The 27,384-nt window shown below is 36.6% G+C and overlaps 1 protein-coding gene across 3 annotated transcripts in view; it reads right to left on the bottom strand.

Moving 5' to 3' along the window:
• The window catches only part of LOC138697839 (atrial natriuretic peptide receptor 1-like), a 2,249,689-nt gene that overhangs the window by 87,069 nt on the left and 2,135,236 nt on the right, over positions 1–27,384 (bottom strand). For all 3 annotated transcript variants that reach the window (XM_069823402.1, XM_069823400.1, XM_069823401.1), the window contains one exon: positions 3,440–3,563. In XM_069823402.1, coding sequence (XP_069679503.1) covers positions 3,440–3,563 — 124 coding nt within the window. The remainder of the gene's footprint in view (positions 1–3,439; positions 3,564–27,384) is intronic.

Here is a 27,384-nt window from a genome sequence, read left to right as displayed (position 1 = left end):
CTAAAGTGAATTAAGTCCATGAGACGTAGTTTTGAGATAATAGGACTTAAAGTTAACTTACTCTAGTGGATTATCTAATTTCACTAGCAATAATTTTACTGCTCCATTCTCAAATTCTATATTTATAAAATATAAACAGTTGCGATGTTAATTGATGCAACGCTTTGGTGACTTGATCAACTATGCCTCGTGAACAAATAATCTGAGCCAAAAGTGACTTGTGTCACCTACCGGCGAATGCTTGGAATTAAGACTTGATCCATTAGTGCTGGGAAAAGATCCAATTTCAGATAATCAGAAAATGAATTAAACTAAATTTATGAAAATTTGTGACTTAATCCACTTTAGCTCTAAACGCCTCAAATGTGGCCAGCAGAATTGTAGCTTCCAACAAAGATTTAATATACAAAACATGACTTCAGGGGCGAATGCTAGCCACGAAAGTTAGGCTTGCTCTTTTATTCATACGGGAAGATGGGAGGATATAATAATTCATATTAATAAAAATAATCAGACCCACATAAATAATTTATTTTATAATTATGAAATCATTATGAATCATGGATCATATTCGCTTATCAGATGTAGAAGTTCGATATAATATAACAAACATGGCCAACAAAACAGTTTATTTAGTTTTTTTTCGACCCTACCAACAAATGCATATTGTTGTATGGAGCTGCACTGAACGAGCGCACATATTCTCTATAATGTCTGTCTATTCTTGAATAGTCCTTCGGGAAAATGGATTTAATACTAAGGTTTCAATAACACACAATTCCGAACTCATTGCAATACTTCAAATTAATGTTTAAGAATTAATAATACATGCAGCAGGTAACATATGCATTCCGCTCATACAATTACATTGTACTCGCAAATCAGAGCACATTCCCGCTGTCAATACTGCTCTGTGTAACGTTAAATAGTCGTTGGTGTAGCTCTCGGACCAGAGCTTCAAACAACACATAACAGAAGCATGTGCGCCTAGGACGGACCAAGGAGGATGGCACTTGCGCGCGCATCATATTCTCGCTATTTCTACGTCTTTCCTGTAGCTCCGAGAAACGAGCAAGCATTGCGATACTTGCGGTGTGCAACCTGCGGATGGTATTACCCCTATACAGTATTCCAAAAATCAAAATAAATTTTAATGTACGTAATCCCATTTTGAGAAATACACATTCTACGAAAATATTGGGCTTGCGCAGCAAGCATAGCATGCCCTGAGAAATCGCCCCTGCATGACTTTGATGTCTAGCGTTAAATTTTCAATTCCTCTGTTAATTTTAATTATTGAATTACAATTTTATTGAGTCTGTCGTTCATGAAATAAACATTTATGCTATAGATGAAGATAAATAATATTAGGCAAGACAAGATAAGTCCATAAATCCCTGAGGGTAAGGGCCTCCTACAGAGTTGTGAGGCTGATTCGAGTAATTTCTGAAGATAAGCCAGTTCTTGAGAGATTATATTTCTAACCTATGTTGATTATACGTACGTATAGGATCGACATTATATTCTCACTGCCGTTGTCAATGGGGAAATGAGAGAAGAAACATTTAAAAGGTACGCAAAAACGTGTTCTTGCAAGACGATGTAGGGCACAGGAAAACTAAATATGCGAGCTCCAAGCCTGTAGGACACTTAAATGAAGATAACTATCATAGGTCCTTCAATAACTGTCTATTTTTAACCTAATGCATAGTACAAACGATTACATGCCTTTCAAAAATTCTGTAGGACACTTGTTTGACTTCGAGTTTAAGAACTTTAGAGAATTTTGAAGTGGAAAAGAGAAAATGCACGTAACCTAATAACATGAGGGGGGAAAAGCATGACAGAAGAGCAACAGTTCAGGAGCGCCTAAGGTGCTAAACGCCTGCACATCGAATGGGACTGTAAGAATCAAAATCCAAACTCTTTCCTTTATACCGTTTTAGTAAGCTTTCATAGATAGCGGGACCTATACGTGTCAAAAGCTTAAAAGTATGTTAAGACTCGTTTATCTCGAAAGTTTGAAAATTACACTTAGATCTTTATTTATTTCATGTCTTCAATAGGGTAGGGTGGAGTTAGTTGAATCAAGGGGCTAGTAGGATCAATTTAAGCATTTGGCCTACTGCGCACAAACTGTTGCACATACAGGCTGTCATTACCATTGAGAACTTGTACAGATCAGTTGACCGTGTTGTTCAAGCGTTTTTAAGTCATCATATACATTTTTCAAGCTTCAGGAGAACTTCAGAGACATATAGGTAAGCGCCATTTGCTTTGTTTTTAATGCCATACAATCTTCAAACGTTAGTAAATAAGGCTTAGTGTTAAAATTATGTAGTTATTCCGCTTAACCTATCTGTTGTCAAGTAACATACTACTCCGTTCTTTTACGGTACAACTAGCGCATTCTGTTGCGAAACGTAGGAACTACGTGAGTTATACGTAAATCCAAAGGATGGGGTTAGTTGAATCATTTTTACTGGGGCTACTTGAATCAAATGAAAAATATGATAAAGAAAAATGTAAACAGACAAAAGCAAGCTAATTCTCATCTGACATCCTCTGAAAATATTGAGAAAACCAGAGCGAAGAGAAAGTTACAATTAGAGAAGAGCATACCTGTTAAGGAATCAAGAAACTAATCCACAAAAGGCAAGAAGATAGTTTGCAAAAAAAAAAAAAAAAAAAAAAAAAAAAAAAAAAAAAAAAAAAAAAAAACCAGCAGTTCAGATGAAGAATCATCACAAGAAACGACTGAAGATGACAGTGAACCATGTGGTTTTTGCGGGGTCAATTATTTTGATAAGAATTCGTTCACAAAAAGTGACTGGATAAGCTGCCAGTCATGCAAAACCTGATACCATGAAATGTGCGTAGGAGCAGCTGGACGAAAACAATTTACTTGTGGAAAATGTGTTTAGTTCGCCTATATTATAAGTAGTTTCATGTTCTCAGTTTATAATATTTTTATATTATTATGATTTTATTAGTTTATAACATTGTGGGTTTGCATTTCAGTAGTGTTGCAACAAAACATGTAATCCAAATAGCCCCACTAGTGATCCAAATTACCCCACCTTTTGTGAAAAATCAATGTTTTGACATGTTCTATAATATCTTGTTAATCGTGGAACATACTCGCGTATGAAAACTAAATTTGCTATTTCTTAATAGAAAACACCTCACTGCAATGTATAATGATGTTCCAATTTTGAAAATGGGAATTCTATAGCTGCGAATTGAGACTGAAGTAAAATTGATTCAAGTAGCCCCACCCTACCCTATATCTTGATTTTCGTGAGATGAAGTAACAAGTTTCGGGCAGAAATGTTTACACAAAAGTTATAATAAAATAACTGTGACTTTATGGCAAAATAAAGGCATAATTTAGATTTGTGGCAATAAGGATTGCGTTAAGCTTTAAGATTATAGCTACCTGCAGCGGAGTGCTCTCAGCTGATAGTGCCGTGAAGCCCACGATGTCACTGAAGTATATGGTTACGCTGTCGTACGTCTCCGCAATCACAGACTGACCCAGAATCAGTTGACTTGCCACTGATCTGCAACAAATGACACATTCCAATTATTGTGTGCTCAATATGGAGGATTACAAAGTTCATGTATATCCTATGTAATATACGATGACGGGAGACATGCAGATACAAAATTCACTGTTGCCATCGCTGCGAGAGAAGGAAAGAGAGACATTGAAATTTTATTCCAGACGAGTTCCACAAGCGTCAGTAAAAAGTTGGTGTATTCTGATAACGTTGGGTGTAGGATATCCACTGTGTGGTTCCCGCTGAAAAAAATAAGTACAGAGGAAACATTCTCTGATCTGTATACGAATAATCTGATGCCTGGTACTTTCACAATTCACAACAAAATTTAATACATGAATACAATATAATATTTTATTACTCGGTCAATGACAAATCAATGTAAAAAATGACTTATTTTATAGTCATTAAGTTTATATACATGAATTACAAAATTGCGAACGTTTTCGCCTATTCAGGCATCCTCAGGCAGAGTTATACAATATCTCAATGTCACATACGTAACTATTGGTGGTGAGTACTATTTGGATTAATAATGTACAAGCTATCTCCATTATTAAAATGTAATATTACAGGTAGTAAACTTAATAATGTTAAAATGTTAAAAACCATTTAGTAATTAAACTTCATAATATGTGGAACTCTTGTTCAGTCCAATGAGTGGTGAATATCTGAAATGTATAAAAATATAATAGAAATGTGAATTTCAAATGTAAATTGTAATCGGATTGGATATTTAAAAGTACTCACGTCGTTTAAAATGTGACAACTGCATAGTTAAAAACTGTATGAATTACTATAACATCCTGTGTTTTATGTAAATTATCTGTAATGAAATAATTAATATCAAATTTAGTAGAATTTGAAAAATTGGAGGGCTAAATGTGGAGGTACTTACGTAGGTGAGACGACCTGCTGCTATTAGGACTGTAACTGGTATGACGTGGGGGAAGTGTATATTCGTGTAAACAACTACGCGGAAGAATACTGCGTGGTGACGGGGTTATTGACTGAGTAATAAAATATTATATTGTATTCATTTATAGAAATTGACAATCTGAATATTCCATCATGCTTTCTAAGTTAAAATTTAATACGGTAATACAACAGTTATAACATAATACTGCTATAAATACAGTTCAAAACACAACCAAAATTTCATCAAAGATGTACCCAACAAAGAAGTTCAGGTAACTGAAGTAGATTATCTTAAACGACGCTGACTGCATATTTGAAAACGTTTTGAAATGGGACGCTATACAAGGGATAAATGCACTATTCCTCTTCTGCGATATTCTACCTTGAGAGTTGGGGAAATGGAGGCCGTTGCCATATGAATTCCAAGAATTGCCTTTCGTTAGCGGCAGTCAAGATCTGGGCTAATGCAAGGTAGCCTACACCATCACAAAAGTGTTAACAGACACGACGGTAAAGTGTAAGAAATAGGCTTTTCTAATTTGCCTAACCATGCACCTCAAATATACCAGTGGTAAACGGAACAAAAATAAAAAAAGGTAAACGTGCGAATTCAAAATAAGGCAGTAGAGGAAACGGACAGCTTCAAATACTTGGGATGTATTATAACCAGCAACATGAACTGCTGCCAGGAAGTCAAAAGGAGGATAATGGCAAAGGAAGCCTTTAATAGAAAAAGAAGCATCTTCTTGCAGACGTCTGGGAAAAGAACTAAGGAAAAGACTAGTGAAGTGCTTTGTGTGGAGTATGGCATTGATTTATAGGTTCTATATGATTTATACCATACATTTATACTTATGGTATATCTAATATACCTTTATTTTTGGGTTTATGGGGGCAGAAACATAGACATTACGACGAAGTGAAGAGAAACGAATAGAAGCATTTGAAATGTGGATATGGAGAAGAATGGAGGGTGTGAAGTGGACAGACAGAATAAGAAATGAAGTTGTGTTGGAAAGAGTGGGAGCAGAAAGAAAATGCTGAAACAGATCAGGAAGAGAAAAAGGAATTGGTTGGGTCACTGAGTGAGAAGAAACTGCCTACTGAAGGATGCACAGGAAGGAGTGGGGAACGGGATAAAAGTTTGTGACAGAAGAAGCTATCAGGTGATAGATGACATTAAGATATTTGGACCATATGCTGAGCCTAAGAGGAAATAGGAAATATTGGATAATGCTGGGTTTGCAGTTAAAGACTTGCCCTTGGCCAGAAAACTATGAATGAATGAAGGGGAAAAGACTCTAATCACTCTCTTCACATTGGCGATGAGATTGGATTCGTAGAAAGCGATGTTCTCCTGTAATAATAATAATAATAATAATAATAATAATAATAATAATAATAATAATAATGGTTTATTTAACCTGGCAGAGTTAAGGCCATACGGCCTTCTCTAACACTCAACCAGGAGTAAAACTGCTTTACAAAAAACACTTCAAATTTAGAAAGTACATTACAATTTTACATACAAGACTGAATAAGATAATAATAATATAATGTAAACAGCAAGTAAGTAGAAATCAGACATAACATACAACATAAAGAAAGGAAGGAAAAAGCATAATAAAATGTGAACAGCAGGTCAAAATAAATGAGACATACAAAGTATAAAAACATGAGAAAATTATTGATAATAATAATAATGATAATAATAATAATAATAATAATAATAATAGTGAAGTACAACGCATACAATGAATACAATATTTTTAGTTACACGGAGTAAGGAAAATTATGATTATATATAGCTCAAGTTATCACATTATAGATATACCATTATCGGGAAATATGAAAACAAAAAGATAAAATTAGTTAAATATCACTAGAACATAAAAAATGTGAATACGTGGAAACATGCAATACAACACTTGTCATAATAGGAAATTAGTTTGGCAACTCGTCATAAGATAATCTTCTAACTTGGATTTGAAAGATTTCTATGTTCGGCAGCCCTTGACTTCAAGCGGCAGAGAGTTCCAGTGACGAGAGGTAGCAACAGTGAAAGATGAGTTTAATTATTATTATTATTATTATTATTATTATTATTATATTTCATCAATATTAATATATTTTCAAAATTTCAAACTATTACGTAGGTAAATGTTTTTAAGACTGGAAGCATGGGAAAGTATGCGCAATGTTGAGGAGGGTGAGAGGTGGGGAAAAATGTTGACACAGCCAGTCAGAAATTGTGGGACGCAGTACACGCGAGTAGTATTATTATCATGCTAAGGACTTTACAGCACTTAGAATCTATTCTTCTCTGTCGGATTTGAACCCTACACCTCGAATTTTGTGATGGCATGCCAACCGCTTGATAACAACATATCTCATAGCGTATATAAATATTTATCCATCTCTCCTCCATTCACATACAAAGAGACGAACATTAAAACACAAATAGGCTATACGTGTAACAGTATCTATAATTAATTTGCAAACGGTTAAGTTTAAATGTTTGAACGGAAACCAGAATCGGCGCAGAAATTTCCAAAGTTAAATAAGACGGAAGATAATCATAACCCATTTACTCAGCAACAAATCGAAAAATTGAACAAATAGCCAGAAAATCAACAGGGCAGATCCTGCAGCTAGCTTACTCCCTGCGTAGAATCAATATTTGCGGACAGAATAGCTATGTTAATCTACATTCATGAAATGCACGCCAGTACAAAATCCGATTAAATACTGCTGGAAATTCCACTGCATTCACAGGGAACGCAGTCATCATTCTGTACTGCGTTACTCGTTAACTACGTTAAGGTTTTTTTTTTCAAATATGTTGAAGTATATGTTTTGAAACAATGCATCAACCTGGCTACGAACCAAATAGTTCAGAATTCGAGTTCTAACAAAGGAAGAGTCCACACCAGTGGAGTAACGGTTAGCGCGTCTGGCCGCGAAACCAGGTGACCCGGATTCGAATCCCGGTCGGAGCAAGTTACCTGGTTGAGGTTTTTTCCGGGGTTTTCCCTCAACCCAATTTGAGCAAATGTTATGTAACTTTCGGTGCTGCACCACGGACTCATTTCACCGGAATTATCACCTTCATCTCATTCAGACGCTAAATAACCTGAGATGTTGTCGTAAAATAACCTACTAAAAAAACAAAGGAAGTATAAATTTATGTCATCTTCTTTGGGTGTTAGCGTTGCGTTCTTAGGCTATGGTTCCGCTATGGCGATCATCGCCGAGCGAACAACGCTGCTCGATTAGATCTACATGTAAAAAATGGAACTGGTTTCTTTATGACGCGTCGTTCAGCCGGGCTACAGAAATCTGCGCTGGTGTTCATCGCTCTGGATCGACTTGGCTTCAAATTGACAGCGATGATTGTTGTTCATTTAGAAAAGAAACGAATAACGATAACACAATATGTCTGCAAAACTTCGGGTATTAAGCAATTATTTCTCACAAATAAATAATGAAACTTTAATTAATCATGTTTCCAATAACCCTCCCCTGGACAATGTGTGTTCCAGAAAATAAAGAGATACCCATAAAAAGGAAATGTTACGGAAGGAAGTTGGTGAACTTGTAGGCAAGAGTGGTAAAATATCTGTATTTAAACAAAGGCTAATTCTATGTAATTCCAGCACATTAGAGAGTGTATAATTAAAACATTATCTAAGTTATTTTTAAAGAAAGTGTTTATAAAAATCCGGATTTACTGTTGCTAGTGCAAGAACATGTATATTAGAGTTGAACAACGATCAAGAAAGCAAGACTAACAGCGCCCGCAAAGCCGAAAACCCGCACGACAATATTGATTACACAGCGTCTTTGACGTAAAGACTGCTTGTCAGCGTTTCAAGACCTCGGGAATTGTCGAGTCCCGGATGTCAAGCAGCCTTGAATCGTCACAGTTGTTTATACTCACAGGCCAGACTGGACTTTTATCTGTTTTGGCAACTGTTATATATGTATAAACAATCAATTAGCCTATTTGAAACATCATCTCTACCTTTCAGTGTAAAATAATCCGTTCCCCAGTCATATATAATTACTAGACCCTTATTAAAAGGCTAGGATTTTTATTTTCGTATGTTTAAGATCAAGTGCACAACCTCAAGTAAAAAAAAATATATATTAACGGTTTATTTAACATTATGTTTTATGTTCCTTAGAAATGCAAATTTATTTGAGAATTGTTTGTTTCTATTTATATAACCTAGGTACCTGATATAGAACCCGAACATTTTGATAACTACGATACTTTTCCGAAACATCTCTACCTTTCAGTGTATAATAATCTGTTCCCCAGTCTTTATTTAATTACTAGGCCCTTATTAAAGGAATTTTATTTTCATATGTTTAAGATCAAGTATGCAATCTCAAGTAAAAAGATATTAATGTTATGTTTTATGTTTCTTAGAAATGCACATTTATTTGAGAATTTTCTTTTTTCTATGTATATAACCTAGGTAATATCATATAATAGAACCAGAACTTTTTCATAACTAAGATACTCTTCTGTTTTGTCTTTTTGTCTCATTTAAACATTTATAATGTTATTTATTTCAATTATGTATGTTATTCAAAGTTACGAAATCTTTCCACGCCGACCAAATGCTATTTAGAGAATGATGAGCGAGACTCGAAGCGCACGAGAATGACGAGACGAGACTCGAAACACAAATGTAATGAACACAGCGAGCGAGAGCGGCAGTTAGTTTTGTTCATCTCTAATACTTATATTTTCATAGTACGAGTAGTCTACATAATTAAATATCTAGAAATGATGAATGTTTTATTTGTCTTCTGACTCCTCCACATATTTTTCCATTACTTTCCAAGTACACTTTTAAATTACATTATGTTTTCTATTAAAATATTGCAACGATTTCTAAGAAAACGTTAGGGTTATTTCTACGAACGCGAGTCAACAGCTTCCCGAAGTTCCGAGCACAGAAAAGATGCAACATACCATGAATCATACCCGTGAATAATGAGTAGCTCAGTCTGTCTGTAAGGATTTACCCAGACACGTCATAATCGCGCAGTGAAATCATTATGGAAGCGAACATTTTGGTAGATGGTTGCACCAATAACTTGGCAAGACGAAGTAAGTCTGAACTCGCTCCAGAATCAATATTGTGGGCAAGATTAAACCGAGATGCTACATACGTGCCACTCGAGATTTCGGATGCACCAATCGTTACTAAAGGAAAACTTATCGGGGAGAAACAAATGTGTGTCCGCTTGAATAAGAATAACAGCATTCTGATTTCTTTTTCAATTCTCTATTATACGGACTGTGAAGAGAACTACTGTGATGCTGGAAAACATCTATTGCGATATTTAAAGGGGATAAACAAATGTTCTCAATTCTGTATACAAAAAATTTAATTTAGGTTATGCCGTACATATTTTTGCCTGTGTATTGCGATTTTTCGGCTAAAGCAAAGAGATGTACTATCACCTTTACTTTTTAACTTCGCTCTAGAATAGGCCTATGTCATTAGGGAAGTTCAGGATAACAGACAGGGTTTGGAATTGAACGGGTTACATCAGCTTCTTGTCTATGCGGATGACGTCAATATGTTAGGAGAAAATCCACAAAGGATTAGGAAAAACACGGAAATTTTACTTGAAGCAAGTAAAGCGATAGGTTTGGAAGTAAAAGACAAAGTATATGATTATGTCTCGTGACCAGAATATTGTACGAAATGGAAATATAAAAATTGGAGATTTATCCTTCGAAGAGGTGGAAAAATTCAAATATATTGGAGCAACAGTAACACATATAAATGATACTCGGGATGAAATTAAACGCAGAATAAATATGGGTCATGCGTGTTATTATTCGGTTGAGAAGCTTTTGTCATCTAGTCTGCTGTCAAAAAATCTAAAAGTTGTTCTGTATGGTTGTGAAACTTGGACTCTCACTTTGAGAGAGTAACAGAGATTAAGGGTGTTTGAGAATAAGGTTCTTAGGAAAATATTTGGGGTTAAGAGGGAAAAAGTTACAGGAGAATGGAGAAAGTTACACAACGCAGAACTTCACGCATTGTATTCTTTACCTGACATAATTAGGAACATTAAATCCAGACGTTTGAGATGGGCAGGGCATGCAGCCAAGTATGGGCGAATCCAGAAATGCATAGGTATAGAGTGTTAGTTGGGAGGCCGGAGGGAAAAAGATCTTTGGGGAGGCCGAGACGTAGGTGGAAGGACAATATTAAAATGGATTTGAGGGAGATGGAATATGATGATAGAGAGTGGATTAATCTTGCACAGGATAGGGACCGATGGCGGGCTTATGTGAGGGCGGCAATGAACCTTCGGGTTCCCTAAAAGCCATTTGTAAGTAAGTAAGTAATCAGATCTACATTTTAAATTATGCCAAAAGAGACCCCACCAGTTCTTATATAATTTCCCTGTAAGATGTATCAAAACAATCATAAATAAATGTAAGAATACATTTGAATTTGAATTTTTGTAAATAAATATCATACCATTCAAATGAAATTGTAATAATAAATATAATCGTTATACATTTATGATGTATCCATAAAATCAGAAATGCAATACCGAATGTGTAAAACGTTACGACCGATTTTGAATGTAAGAAGTACCTATTACTTATTTATTTCAACACCATGGTTTTCTGAAACAAAACATAATCTAATCATGACACATTACTTCTAGTCACACTCAACGATAGCTTCACAAAATGATAATAATAATAATAATAATAATAACAATAATAATAATAAATAATAAATAAATAATAACAATAATATTGCTAATCCTTATACACCGGGTACGCTTGCATGAATAGAAATGAGCCGTGACTTTGTATACACTCGGTAATTTTACCTGGAACCCTAATTAACGGCATAAATAGATGTTTCATTGGAAATCAAATCAAACAATTTTCTTCATGCTTTTTTGTACTGAGTAGAATAACGTGGCAAATAAAATGTAATACACTTTACACACACGCACACATACATGAGGCGTTCAGAGCTAAAGTGGATCAAATATATGAGACTTAGTTTTGAGATAATAGGACTTAAAGTTAATTTGTTCTAGTGAATTATCTAATTCCACTAGCAATAATTTTGTTGCCCCATTCTCAAATTCTAGATTTATAAAATATAAACAATTGTGATGTTAATTGATGCAACGCTTTGGTGACTTGATCCACTATGCCTCGTGAACAAATAATCTGAGCCAAAAGTGATTGGTGCTTGGAATTAAGACTTGATCCATTACTGCTCGGAAAAGATCCAACTTCAGATAATCAGAAAATGAATTAAACTTAAATTTATGAAAATTTGTGACTTGATCCACTTTAGGTCTGAACGCCTCATATATAGTTACAAATTTTCTGCACATTTGAAGGACAAAACTGAAATTCTTTCAATCTTTTATTACTTTAATGCACTATTCTATTAAATGAACCGAGCATATTGGGATTTGAATCAATGGCTTCCTCAAAACACACTATGAAATGATTCACAAAAACAATTTTTATCTGAAAAAGGAAGGAAAAATGAGCAAAATTGTATTACACTTTTTTGTTTGAAATATCTCAAGAAATAACCCAATGAAATTAATGACATTACTTAGGTTCACTCTGTATATGGTTTTACTTTAGTGTTCTCTGACAATAAGTGGTGAAAATTTCATTTCCGTCAAAACTATAGAAAATTAGTAGTGTACCAATGTACAGTTATATAACAGTAATCTATAAAAAAGTTCTTTAGAAATTAAACTGTACATTCTAGGTTACAATGTAGTATGCATTTGAAATGTGGATATGGAGAAGAATGGAGTGTGAAGTGGGCAGACAGAATACGAAATGAAGCTGTGTTGGAAAGAGCGACTGAAGAAAGAATGATGTTGCAACTGATCACGAAGAGAAAAAGGAATTGGTTGGGTCACTGGCTGAGAAGAAACTGCCCACTGAAAGACACACTGGAATTAATGGTGAACGGGAGAAGAGTTCGGGGCAGAAGAAGATATCAGATGATAGACGACACTAACAAGGGAAGGGTTTCGGCTCGAACAGGAATTTTTGGTTAAAAATTTGTGATGAAAACCGTAAAAGCATTCATTTGTGTAACTCTCCGTTTGGTTAGTATTGGTCAATACACTTCTGTAAAAATGTAGCCTACATTAGGATTCTCTACAAAATGCATGAAACAGCATGGAGCAGAGCAATAAGGACAACACACAGATGTAACATCTGAACAATCTTCTGAACCACACTCCAGTGCTGAAAAATCATATGCTACCTGAATTACATTTTTGAAGTCCGAGACTTGTTCACAATTCAGGTAACCAGCTGACTGCCAGGAATACTGAAACATAGAGCGATACACTGGAGCAGACAACTGGTTATGAATAACAGAGTGAATTTTCATTATAAACGCTCGATTTCCCAAGTTAAGTTCTGGATTCTCAGCAAGAGTCCTTATGCAATCTGTTATCCTCCGAGCATATATTTTGTATTGTCTAAGGAAATAGATATTCAGAGGCTGGATATATTTAGTTTTTTAGGTGGCATGATCGTACACTCCATGTCCTAGCCTTGGAATGATTCATTTATTAAGGTTGCGTCCTTATGCGCATTCAATAACTCACACAACAATGTACACTTTTGATTAGCTTCAATATTTTCAGACAGAACGTTGAAGAAAAATGTTCTTAAAATGGGCTTTAGACATTTTACCACTCTCACTAGCTTCTAGGCTAGGTTAGGCTTACTTTCCCATTCCCTTAATTTGTGCAGTGCTCTCCCCACCTCTCAACTTGTACAGTGCTCTAACAGACAAACCACACATTACACAAACGAATGCTTTTGGGAGCTTTATAGAGATGTAAAGATGGGCCTGTATACAAATTTTGGATACGAAATTCCTGTTCGAGCCGAAACCCTTCCCTTGTAAGATATATGTATCATAAGAGGAGACTAAGAGGAAGGCATAAAATAGGAAATATTAGGGAATGCTGAGTTTGCAGTGAAAGACCTGTCTTTGGGCAAAAAGCTGTGAACGAATGAATGAATGCAGTAGATAAGAACAATGCTAGGTTAATTAAATAGCCAAAGTTCCCGATAAAGAAAATACTACCATTATTAGGACCAAATCTATGGCAACCTGATTCAAGTAATCTTCCTAATTTGTCTTACATCATAACAAACATATTTCCTTTTCACATTCTCTACATTAGGGTTTTATTCAGCTCACCCTTCATAATTATTACAGATTTTGTCTGATTAGAGACTAATTGGAAAGTGATAGGAATTAAATAGAAGTTTGCCGATATTATATTTTAAGAGGAACTGGGGAAGCTAACAGGTGAAGGAAATAATGGAAGAATCTATGTTGACCAGTCTATATAGTATTGTCAAGCTGATGATGGTATGATAATGATTATTATAGTTAATATGCTAATGCTTATCGAACTTAACTTTTTTATAGGCGAGATAATTGCCCTGATGTATAAATGCAATGTAAAATTGATTTTAATTACAATATAGTTCAATGGATTTTCATCTACGCAAGCGGCAAAAAACAAATTAATTGACGTTTTATATGTTTACTCAAACATAACCAGATAATTTTAAATACTTTAGGAATCAACGAAATATTAGAATTAAAAAACCGCAGAGCTACCGTACATTTTAAATTCAATGTTACGTAATATCGATAAAAACTCTTGTTCACAATGGAATTCTAGGAAGCATCTGTATTGATCTAATACAGGGAGGAACGTGTGTTACTGATGTTATCTCACTTTAAAGCAGAACTGGAAGTTAATTAAAGATAAAAATAACAAAAACTAAACATATGGCAGTGTGGTGTTCGATACGAGAACTGCACGTATTTTTTATTAATTAGATTGATTGACAGCATGGCGAGTTCATATACAATCATGTAATCTTCTTTTTACAACATTAATTAAATATCGCTGAGTATGCGCGTTGGCCTCTTTGACTCGTGTTGTGAAACCGAACTACAAGAGTAAAGTGGCAGAAGGACATCATTGCGTACTGTATTCGTTGTTAGTTATTAACATAAAATATCATCTCGTAAGACATTTATATACAATTATTGTCATTTATTAAATACAATGAACATAGCAGAACGTAGGATAATTATTTACTGTAAGTGATGTGATTTGAAAAATTCTGTTTAAAGTAAACACCTACTGATTTATTTTCTTGTAGGAAAAATTTCAGGCATATGGAATAGAAAAACTTAATTCTTAATTCCCATAGGTAAAACATGTGTGTGGCGAAGTTTTGCTTATCTTTCATCGTGTCATAGATAGGCAAAGACTTAAGTTTCTGAACATCATATTCGCTCTATTACCTGGTCCTCTACCAAGAACTGTTCTCCAAGATGAGTCTGTAGGGAACACACATGATAGACTCATTATCAAGAGCTATTCTCCTGTATCAATCCGTATGCAATCTATCTGCTGGATCAGTTACCAAGTGATATTCTTCTGGATCAATCCTTACGCAAAAAAACTGCTGGATTAGCTACCAAGAGCTATTCTCCTGAATCAATTCGCACTCAACATGTCTGCTGGATCAGTTACCAAAACCTATTCTCCTGAATCAATCTGTATGCAACCTATCTACTGGATCAGCTACCAAGTGATACTCTCCTGAATCAATTCGTACGCAATCTACCTGCTGGATCAGCTACCAAGTGATATTCTCCTGAATCAGTTCGTCCTCGACATGTCTGCTGGATCAGTTACCAAAACCTATTCTCCTGAATCAATCCGTACCCAACCTATCTACTAGATCAGTTACCGAGAGCTATTCTCCTGTATCAATCCGTACACAATCTATCTGCTGGATCAGTTACCAAGTAATATTCTTCTGGATCAATCCTTACGCAAAATATCTGCTGGATTAGCTACCAAGAGCTATTCTCCTGAATCAATTCCTACTCGACATGTCTGCTGGATCAGTTACCAAAACCTATTCTCCTGAATCAATCCGTAGGTAACCTATCTACTGGATCAGTTACCGAGAGCTATTCTCCTGTATCAATCCGTACACAATCTATCTGCTGGATCAGCTACCAAGTGATATTCTCCTGAATCAATTCGTACGCAATCTATCTGCTGGATCAGCTACCAAGTGATATTTTCCTGAATCAATTCGTACTCGACATGTCTGCTGGATCAGTTACCAAAACCTAATCTCCTGTATCAATCCGTACGCAATCTATCTGCTGGATTAGCTACCAAGAGCTATTCTCCTGAATCAATCTGTACGCAATTTTTCTGCTGGATCAGCTACCAAGATCTATTCTCATGAATCAATTCGTACTCAACATGTCTGCTGAATCAGTTACCAAAACCTATTCTCCTGAATAAATCCGTACGCAATCTATCTACTGGATCAGTTACCAAGAGCTATTCTTTTGTATCAATCCATACCCAATCTTTCTGCTGGATCAGCTACCAAGTGATATTCCCCCTCTATCAATTATTACGCAAAATATCTGCTGGAACAGCTACCAAGATCTATTCTCCTGACTCAATTCGTACTCAACATGTCTGCTGGATCAGTTACCAAAACCTATTTTCCTGAATCAATCCGTACGCAATCTATCTGTTGGATCAGCTACCAAGTGATATTCTCCTGGATCAACCCTTACGCAAAATATCTGCTGGATCAACTACCAAGATCTATTCTCCTGAATCATTTCGTACTCAACATGTTTGCCGGATCAGTTACCAAACCTATTCTCCTGAATCAATCCGTGCGCAACCTATCTACTGGATCAGTTACCAAGAGCTATTCTCCTGTATCAATCCGTACGCAATCTATCTGCTGGATCAGCTACCAAGTGATAATCTCCTGGATTAATCCTTACGCAAAATATCTGCTGGATCAGCTACCAAGATCTATTCTCCTGAATCAATTCGTGCTCAACATGTCTGCTGAATCAGTTACCAAAACCTATTCTCCTGAATAAATCCGTACGCATTCTATCTACTGGATCAGTTACCAAGAGCTATTCTTTTGTATCAATCCATACCCAATCTTTCTGCTGGATCAGCTACCAAGTGATATTCCCCCCTCTATCAATTATTACGCAAAATATCTGCTGGAACAGCTACCAAGATCTATTCTCCTGACTCAATTCGTACTCAACATGTCTGCTGGATCAGTTACCAAAACCTATTTTCCTGAATCAATCCGTACGCAATCTATCTGTTGGATCAGCTACCAAGTGATATTCTCCTGGATCAACCCTTACGCAAAATATCTGCTGGATCAACTACCAAGATCTATTCTCCTGAATCATTTCGTACTCAACATGTTTGCCGGATCAGTTACCAAACCTATTCTCCTGAATCAATCCGTGCGCAACCTATCTACTGGATCAGTTACCAAGAGCTATTCTCCTGTATCAATCCGTACGCAATCTATCTGCTGGATCAGCCATCAAGTGATATTCTCCTGGATCAATCCTTACGCAAAATATCTGGTGGATCAGCTACCAAGATCTATTCTCCTGAATCAATACGTATTCAACATGTCTGCTGGATCAGTTACCAAAACCTATTCTCCTGAATAAATCCGTACGCAATCTATCTACTGGATCAGTTACCAAGAGCTATTCTCCTGTATCAATCCGTACGCAATCTATCTATTGGATCAGCTATCAAGACCTATTTTCCTGAATCAATCTGTACGCAACCTATCCGCTGGATAAGCTACTAACAATAAGAGCTATTCTTCAGGATCTAATACCAAGATACATTCTCAAGGGTTAATCCGTATGGAATATATTAGTAGGAACCTTTAACTAGAGCAATTACCTAGGATCAGTCCGTAAGAAACGTATATTTTGGATCCGTTATCAAAAGCTGTTTTATAGGATCAATCCGAAGGAAATCTACCTGTTAAATTCATTACCAAAAGCTATTTTATAATACTAATCTGTAGGGAACCAGTCTGTTGGATTCATTGCCACAGCTATTGTCTAGGATCAATCTGTAGGGATCCTATCTTTTAGATTCGTTACCACAGCTATTCTCTAGAACCAATCCGTAGGAAACCTAATTGTTGGATACGTTACTAGGATCAGTCCATAAGGAATATATCAGTAGGATCTTTAACTAGAGCAATTGCCTAGCATTTGTTGGTAGGGACCGTATCTTTTGGATCCGTTACGGAAAGCTATTTCCTAGGGAAATCTATCTATTGAATCCGTTATCAAAAGCTATTTTTTCTAAGACCAGTCTGTAGGGAATCAGTCTGTTGGATTCGTTACCACGGCGACTCTGTAGGACCAATCCGGAGGAAACTTAATCGTTGGTTACGGTACTACTTTCTATTATCTAAGTTCAGTCTATGAGAAATGCTAAGATTAACATAAATTACTTCAAGAATATTGTCCACATCAACGAACTTAATTTTGTAAAGCTGACTGGCATAATTATTCTTTGACAGTTAGCAATTTACTAAATGAATCACTGATATACTTCTGTGACAGTAAATCTAGTTAAGATGTGTGATGAAAGTAACAACAGGGATTAATTTCTTGGCACATTCGTTTCTTTGACTCCTAACTCGATAAAGTTTCGGTCAATACCCTTCGAGACGGCGGAATGTTCTCAGAGGCGCTGAGTCGTATAATTTCCAATCCTGGGCTTTTGAGTGTCTCTTTTCTTTCACACCAAGTACTAAACTCTACTTAAAGTCAATTACTTTATAAGCTCGACGCCAAATGCCATTTCTGCTGCCTTCATCCTATCGCTAAACCCTTTCCACCTGCTGTCTCACTCCCTCTCTCACTTCAAGCTACTCGCAATTCTGGTGCAGTATCTTGCCACAAATTTATGGATTTCAAAGTCTTATTCGCGAAGTCGTGTTTCTTTTAGAGGAATCTCACTGATGGAATTCGTAATTTTATTTATTACATGGAAAGATTAAAGGGATCTATAATGATATGAGAAGAAAAAAATTATGAAGCCAAAATGCGATATACGAGTGAGGGAAATGTTACAGTCCACAACATAAAGAGAATGCTTCCAACAAATTAACCCCATAACCGAGCGTGGCTTTCATGGTGTAAACACACACATGCATAAACATAAACCGTGTAAATCAAGTTGTGCGGGGACACACGCCGCAAAATATGAATATCAAGTGGTCAATGTGCAAAAAAATTAATTATTTCAACAGCTGTACCTCGCTCACATTTTGTCAAAGTGTTTAGCATATTACTGTCATCCCAAAAAGTGCGATTTAATTGCGGACGGTGAAAGAGACAAACGTGATACAGGCTCACTGTTAATCAAAAGGCTGGAGAGTCGATTTTCTACGCCGGAAACCTGGGTTCAAATCTCGAAATAGCAAAATGAAATTTATGGTATGGAAAGACGATGTTCCTTTAGTTTTTGTGGAGTACTTCCGATTTAATTGCCAATATCGACGTGCCAGTTCAAAAGAGAAAAATTGAAAAGCAAAGTTTTAAGATAATTGCATTTTAAAGTTTCATATTGCAGTGAAGAATCCAATTAACAACATTCTAATTGGAATTTACATTATATGAGAAACATCATTAACAGAATTTGGAGTAATTTCAGTGATCCTTGTATTTTTCACAACAACACGAAACTTTAAAATGTAGTTATCTCAAAACTTTGCTTTTTTGAGTTGTTTCCTTTTTCAACTAGCCCGTCGATATTTCTTATTAAGCATCATTATTATAATTCTGGCATGATACAAATCCATTTCCTAAGGTGCATTAGAGGCAATGCCAAAAACGGCTGTTATGTCTAAAAGTCTGGTAACTTACTCCTACATGGGTAATAATTAGAAACCGTATTCTGTCCCAGAGCATACGGAGATAAGGTTAACTGTTCATAGACTGTATTGGCGTGACGTCATATTTAGCGCGTGGCACAGGTACTATGAGGGAACACTTGCATCTTATTTGCGCTGCAGTTAACGTTCTATTCATGATTCAAAACTAGACCTGATAATGATAAATACCGATACTACAATGACCTTTCCTAGTATTATTTAAATTATTTATTAATCTATTTATTTTTACTGGTACTGGCAGAGTTAACGCCATAAGGTCCTCTCTTCCACTCAATCGGTATAAAAATACATAGCAAATAAATATAATATCAATGCAGAAAACAATGTTGTTATAATAATAAATTTCTTTTTAACATAAAAATTATTCTAGCACCCCTAGAAAGCAATTTAGTTTTATTTATGTAATTTTTCCGTAAGCTAAGTGACAACTCCTAGCTTATTCATTACTACCACAAGCATAAAGAAGCAGCCGATATGTTTCATTCAGTTTCAAACCCTCTTTGGTTTTATGAAACTTTGTGGTCCTGTAATCCATTAAAGAGTTGAAAAGCAAAGGTGAAAGTAGCATACATTTGCTTCAGATCGCAGCGAATTGGAAACGCATCAGACAGAAGCCGACCTACATAGAGACTACTCGACAGTGCACAGACACATTTCAACCTCCGTAAATAGTTTTATTAGAGTATCGACCGGAATAAGAATATCGCAAAAGGGATTATGCCTTTACAGAGGCAGACGTCCTTTGAAGAATAAGAGGAAGGATGATGAACTGTATCTCTAGCCTATATAATACCAAGTTTCGCTACCATTTTAACTCTAGCAAGTAGAATTGTTGGTTCATTTGATACGTCGGCCTGGATGGCGCAGAAGGTAGAGTGCTGGCTTTCTGTGCTCGAGGTTGTGGGTTCGATCCCGGACCAAGTCGATGACATTTAAGTGTGCTTAAATGCGACAGGCTCATGTCAGTAGATTTACTGTCATATAAAAGAACTCCTGCGGGACAAAATTGCGGCACACCGGCTATGCTGATATAATCTCAGCAGTTGTGAGCGTCGTTAAATAAAACAATTTTCAATTTCATCTGAAACGTTTAGAATGCCATATGCAAGTGTACTACGAGGCGCGTCCATAATAGTACATTATGCAACGAGCCTATAATGACAGTAATTAAGACGCAAGTATGTTTGTTTATGAAACGAGCGCAAGCGAGATCGGAAGTGATCTTGTGAATAGCTCGTGTGAGATGTGCGCAGACGCGAAAGTATTGCCAGGTCTATGGGCCTAACGTCATGAGCAAGCAGATGGTGCGTTGCTCCACAAGGTCGTCACAGCTGACGATCAATTTCAATCGTCGCTATGCCCTGTGCACTCGAAAACTTTATCACTGACCGCACTTCACGAGGTGGGAACGTCCATCTTCAACCAATGCAACGAAGCTACTGAGAGCACTCGGGAAGTTCCGCTAGCGCATGCACCATGCCAGGACATCACTCTATCACGTACACGCAGTCGCTTCGCGCAACATATGGTTTGCTAGCTGTGGGACGAGTGAGAAAGTTGCTTTATGGACGCGCCTCGTACTTTGTCCAAATGTACAATATGTATTCATTTTTACATAATTTTTTACTAAGCGTAATGAAAGTCGTAATATTGCTAGAGATAAATTTAATGATATTTACAAAACCCAGGATCTAAGAAAGGATATCATCAGTTTGTTCGTTTGTGTACAGCAGCTTTTCGATATGTAACGTCCATATTCGACCTACACTAATAGAAAAATTTAAATACATTTTTGTAAATTTTTTTTTTATATTTTATTTTTTTTATATTTTTTATTTTTTTAGTAGGTTATTTTACGACGCTTTATAAACATCTTTGGTTATTTAGCGTCTGAATGAGATGAAGGTGATAATGCCGGTGAAATGAGTCCGGGGTCCAACACCGAAAGTTACCCAGCATTTGCTCATATTGGGTTGAGGGAAAACTCCGGAAAAAACCTCAACCAGGTAACTTGTCCCGACCGGGAATCGAACCCGGGCCACCTGGTTTCGTGGCTAGACGTGCTAACCGTTACTCCACAGGCGTGGACACATTTTTGTAAAGGAAATTATACTTCGGTTGCCATGAAAGTGTTTACGGCATATCCGATAAAATTACAATGTGGACTAGTCCAGTCTCATAGACAAGGAGGGGGGGGGTTTGCATATATGCACAACTAGAGTTAGGAAAAAATACTGCTTAAAGTTAGTCTTGCGATGCACTATAGCTAATGTTTATAAGCAAATTATCTATGCACGTGTCACTTAGCATGCCGCAGTAGTGCTAAAATTAGACTTCGAAGTTGAGGTCTCAGTCGGAGAGATACAGGTTAACTGATAGCGGAGGTGGGGGAACTTTTTTCCATCTATCGGATCTATCCTTTGCCCTGTCTGTCTAGGTCTGGTTGGAGGTTTCGTACGTACTAGCACTGAAGCTGGTGGAATTACTAATATACGTTATTAACTTTATTCCGCGGAAAAAAACCCTTACAAAAATATACATTATATATATATAATTTATCAGCAATTGTGACGCATTTTGTCTCTTCAAAAAGTATATATATATATATATATATATATATATATATATATATATATATATATTGAAGAGACAAAATGCGTCACAATTGCTGATAAATTGTCTTGATTATCAAATTTTTTACAGATATATTTTAATTATTTTAGGATTTGATGATATTTCATTTTTATTCTTTTTATTCATTTTATTCTGTTTACTCTTTTATTATTAAGTTGACCTAAGAAAACTTTCATTCAGATTTCTTACTGATATTAAATTAGTAATAAATGCAATACTCGTCCACACCTGTGGAGTAACGGTCAGCGCGTCTGGCCACGAAACCAGGTGGCCCGGGTTCGATTCCCGGTCGGGACAGGTTACCTGGTTGAGGTTTTTTCCGGGGTTTTCCCTCAACCCAATATGAGCAAATGCTGGGTAACTTTCGGTGCTGGACCTCGGACTCATTTCACCGGCATTATCACCTTCATCTCATTCAGACGCTAAATAACCTGAGATGCTGATAAAGCGTCGTAAAATAACTTACTAAATAATGAAAAAAACAATACTCGAGTTATTTTGATTTTAAGTATAATATTACCTTCCTTTCTTGGAAACGATACAGGCCTAGTAAGCTACTGTATGCTCAATTTTCTCTCTGAACACGAATTTTACTCGTACGAAGATTAGATTTATATTTAATAGAACATACTGTTATCTAAAAGTTGTTTCTTTAATATTAATATTATTACAGTATTCATATTTATTAATTATTATATCAATTTATTATTTTAAGACAATTTTTTTCTCAACCATTAAGAGCAAATGCTGGGTAACTTTCGGCGCTGGACCCTGGAATTATTTCGCTGGTATTATCACCTTTATCTCAATCAAACGCTGGGTAACTATAGCAGTTGATAAAGCGTCGTAAAATAATCCAATTAAAAAAATATAAGTTACTTCCTATGACTTATACTTCGTAATTACTGTATTTATGCCACTTCTTTTCCTTACAGTAGTGGCAAAAAAACCGGACCGAGCCTTGTAGCTGATTTCAGAGCCTTGTACACTCCAGAGCACGATAGACTGGTAACTAAGACTTTCGTGGTTCGAATCCTGCCTGGGAAGGAAACTTTTTTGTTCCTTATTCAAATGTATTCCCAATACTTTTCGAGCGATATTTTACTTAATTAACTTATTATTCCCAGAACATGAATTTTACCAGCAATCGAAAAGTATTGGGAATAAATTTGAATAAAGAACAAAAAAAGTTTCCTTCCCATGCAGGATTCGAACCACGAAAGTCTTAGTTACCAGTCTATCGTGCTCTGAAGTGAACAAGGCTCTGAAACCAGCTACAAGGGTCGGTCTGTTTTTTTTTTTGCCATTACAGTAGCCTACATTTACAAATGCATATTCTGATAATAAATTATTATTATTATTATTAGTATTATTATTATTATTATTATTATTATTATTATTACGGACCGATGGCGGACTTATGTGAGGGCTGCAATAAACCTGCGGGTTCCTTAAAAGCCATTTGTAAGTAAGTATTATATCCTTTTATGCATACATGTCCCTATTATTAGGGTGTTTTTATAACACAAAAACATGTTTGGCTTCATATGAATTAGCCCAGTATATTAATCAAAATTTCACTATGGACTGAAACTATTCAAAGTATGAAAGAGTAATGGAACGGAGAAAAATTCTCTCCGGCGCCGGGATTTGAACCCGGGTTTTCAGCTCTACGTGCTGACGCTTTATCCACTAAGCCACATCGGATTCCACCCCGGCGTCGGAAGAATCGTCTCAGTTTTAAGTTCCAACTCTTGGGTTCCCTCTAGTGGCCGCCCTCTGCACTACGTCATAGATATCTATGAACCTAGAACCGAAGTCTTCACATGTGCTGAGGTGCACTCGTAATGAGTGACTATTTGGCCGGGATCCGACGGAATAAGCGCCGTCTTAAATCACGAAGTGATTTACGCATATCATATATATTATTATAATGCACCGAAGTACATATGATATTTCCATGCAGATATTTTGCGTCATCATACGATGAAAGAGTAATGGAACGGAGAAAAATTCTCTCCGGCGCCGGGATTTGAACCCGGGTTTTCAGCTCTACGTGCTGACGCTTTATCCACTAAGCCTCATTGGATTCCACCCCGGCGTCGGAAGAATCGTCTCAGTTTTAAGTTCCAACTCTTGGGTTCCCTCTAGTGGCCGCCCTTTGCACTACATCATAGATATCTATGAACCTAGAACCGAAGTCCACACATGTGCTGAGGTGCACTCGTAATGAATGACTATTTGGCGGGATCCGACGGGAGCTGCATGGAAATATCATATGTACTTCGGTACATTATAATAATATATATTCAAAGTATGCCATTTTAAGCGTGTTTATATCAGCAATAAAAGGTAAGGATCTGAATGTATAACAGGCGGAACTCAATTTAGAGATAATATATTCTAAGTATGTTCTCCAGTTCAAGTGATTATTTAATTCCAAACTAGGATAATAAATGAAAATCAGATTATTCGTTACTATTACTAAAGCTGGCCCGTGTGGAGTTGCTGGTCTCCCATCAGGCGCCTCCCCAGGTGGCGGATTGGGGAATGCTAATCAGATATGGCGGGTACCGGTGAAATAAAATACCCGGGTGGACCAAAACCAGCTGTTGCTGCCTTGTAACATATGGAGTTGGTTTTCCAAAGGCTAGGGGAAGATAACCCTGATCAAAAATTATCCGGTCCTCCGGGTAGGGGGTTTGGCGATGGGCCGATTACCCATTACAGTAAAAAGCCTACAGTTACGAAACCAACACGAATAGAAGCCGGAAATGAAAATGGCAAAAACAATGACCCAGAAAATGGAATACAAAGAGACAAAAGAAGGAATCCAAGTGTTGGATGGAGTTGAGGAAGACATAGGCCTACGTAAGATGGGATATAGGAATTGAAGAGTCCACTGCAAGAATGATGGATGTCATTTGGAATACATTTTTCAAAAGAAGCAATTGAAAGTTAGAAATGCTTAGCGCTCATAGCCTAACTGTAATTTTCCGATCATTATTGGACATTGAATATCAGTGTTAATGCCTTATAACTCTCTATGTACATTCTATATGTCTTAAGCTATGCATTGACAGTCTTGGTTCATTTTCGACAAGAAAGTGACATCCATCATTCTTGCAGTGGACTCTTCAATTGAAAAGCAATTTCGCAGGATCGAGACAACTGGCGGAAAATCGTGAAAGAGGCCAAGGTTCACATTGAGCTGTAGCACCAAAGAAGAAGAAGAAGAAGGTTACTAAAGCTGAATAGATAGAATAAGAAATTAAGATTTGTAGGCTTAATACAAAAATATTAAAGCAGTAGATTGTGAAGTTACCAAGACACAGAAAGAAAAGGAAGTATCATATTCTAAAGAAGCATTTTAACCCGTGATTTGTCCTTACGTGAGAGTTTAATTCACTTTTTTTTTAATCTGAGCTCATTTTATGTATATCTACTGTAGCTCTAAGAGATTTTTTTTTTCTTTTTCTTGCTGGTTTAGAATTTCCTTACTAAATTTCTTCACCAAATTGCGTTCTTTGCAGCAGCGGATTCCCCATGGATGCAGTTATGATGCAGTGTATGGAACAAGGAATTTCACTTTCCAGAATTAGAAAGTGAGAATGCTAATGAATTCATTGTCACAAGAAACTCGTTAGAAACCAACCAACCAAGATTTTGATACATCAAAGGTAATAACATAATTCGTAAAGACTTCCAGATCTACAGACGAGAAGGAATATTTTAATAATTTGAAAGTTGTACAGTATCTTAATTTGCGAAGATTTATATTTACTAGATTTGTTCATGAGAATGAAATGATTGTATAATTTAGCATTTTATTACATCAATGATAATGCCATAAATTCTAATTCAGATGGAATGAAACAAGCAATTTAAAGTTTTGATAATAAAAATGTAGTGTCTTACTTACTTACTTACTTTTAAGGAACACGGAGGTTCATTGCCGCCCTCACATAAGCCCGCCATTGGTCCCTATCCTGAGCAAGATTAATCCAGTCTCTATCATCATATCCCACCTCCCTCAAATCCATTTTAATATTATCTTCCCATCTACGTCTTGGCCTCCCCAAAGGTCTTTTTCCCTCCGGCCTCCCAACTAACATTCTATATGCATTTCTGGATTCGCCCATACGTGCTACATGCCCTGCCCATCTCAAACGTCTGAATTTAATGTTCCTAATTATGTCAGGTGAAGGTACAATGCGTGCAGTTCTGTGTCGTGTAACTCTTTCCATTCTCCTGTAACTTCATCCCTCTTAGCCCCAAATATTTTCCTAAGCACCTTATTCTCAAACAACCTTAACCAATGTTCCTTTCTCAAAGTGAGAGTTCAAGTTTCACAACTGCTGTGGTCGTGCCAGAGAATCAGTCCCATTCCGAGGCTTATTTGAAGGTTTCGTAACAAGCTGTTTTTCACGGTGAAGGGCCCCTTCGCCCAACCCCCAAGCTGGAGTACTAACTACCAACCCTCATCGGCTGTCCGCGATTGCTTATTCAATATATTCACAGCTACCCTTCATATCTGGAGGCCGTCTGCTCGATCCGCAACCTGAGGACGCGCCATGCCGTGGTGATAGGGACCCACAATACATGGAGTGTCTTACTTAATATAAAAAATTCTATCTCTTTTATTGTTCGATGACAAGGAATAAATTTCCATCGGTAACAAGTAAAAGCCACCGGCATAGCTCAGGCGGTATCGTGTTTCATTCTGTTTCGGAGTTGCGCTAGGGCGTGGGTTCGATTTTCGCTTGATCTGATTAACTGCTGGGGTTTTTGCGAGGTTTTCTCTAACCGTAAGGCGAATGTCAGGTAATCTATGGCGAATATTTCACCTCATCTCGCCAAATACCATTTCGCTACCATCTGTAGTTGATACAGCGTCATTAAATAATCAACAAAAAAAAGTAGGGCTCCTGATCGGAAGCTGGGCTCAGGAGTGCTTTTGAATTCCACTTGGACAGGTTATTGGATTTTTTCCAGAGGTTTCCTCCAACTGAAAGGTGAATTTCACGTAATCCCACAGCGAATTGTCGGCCTCATTTCGCCAAATACCATCTTGCTATCACTAATCCTACGAAATCTAGAAAACCCCGTACTGGATACATTGTACTTAAATAACCGATTAAAAATAAGTAATAAATCTTTTAATTACATAACAATCCACGTTCCAGTAATGAGGAAATACTGGGACTTCAGTTCAAAATGTGTCATGGCTCGCTGTATGCCGTTATGTGGCTAGCTGATGAGCCTAGAGAATTCAATCTTCCTACACTTCCGCAGCTCAGGTGTATAACCTAAGAGGCAGAGAAGTTGGCTAGCAAGTACGGCGTTCATTCTGAAGAGTATGTACCGATACGTACGGTAACGCCGGTA

This window comes from Periplaneta americana, chromosome 4, assembly GCF_040183065.1.
Source record: "Periplaneta americana isolate PAMFEO1 chromosome 4, P.americana_PAMFEO1_priV1, whole genome shotgun sequence".
NCBI classification, from domain to species: domain Eukaryota; kingdom Metazoa; phylum Arthropoda; class Insecta; order Blattodea; family Blattidae; genus Periplaneta; species Periplaneta americana.
This window is presented reverse-complemented; position numbering and strand designations above follow the sequence as displayed.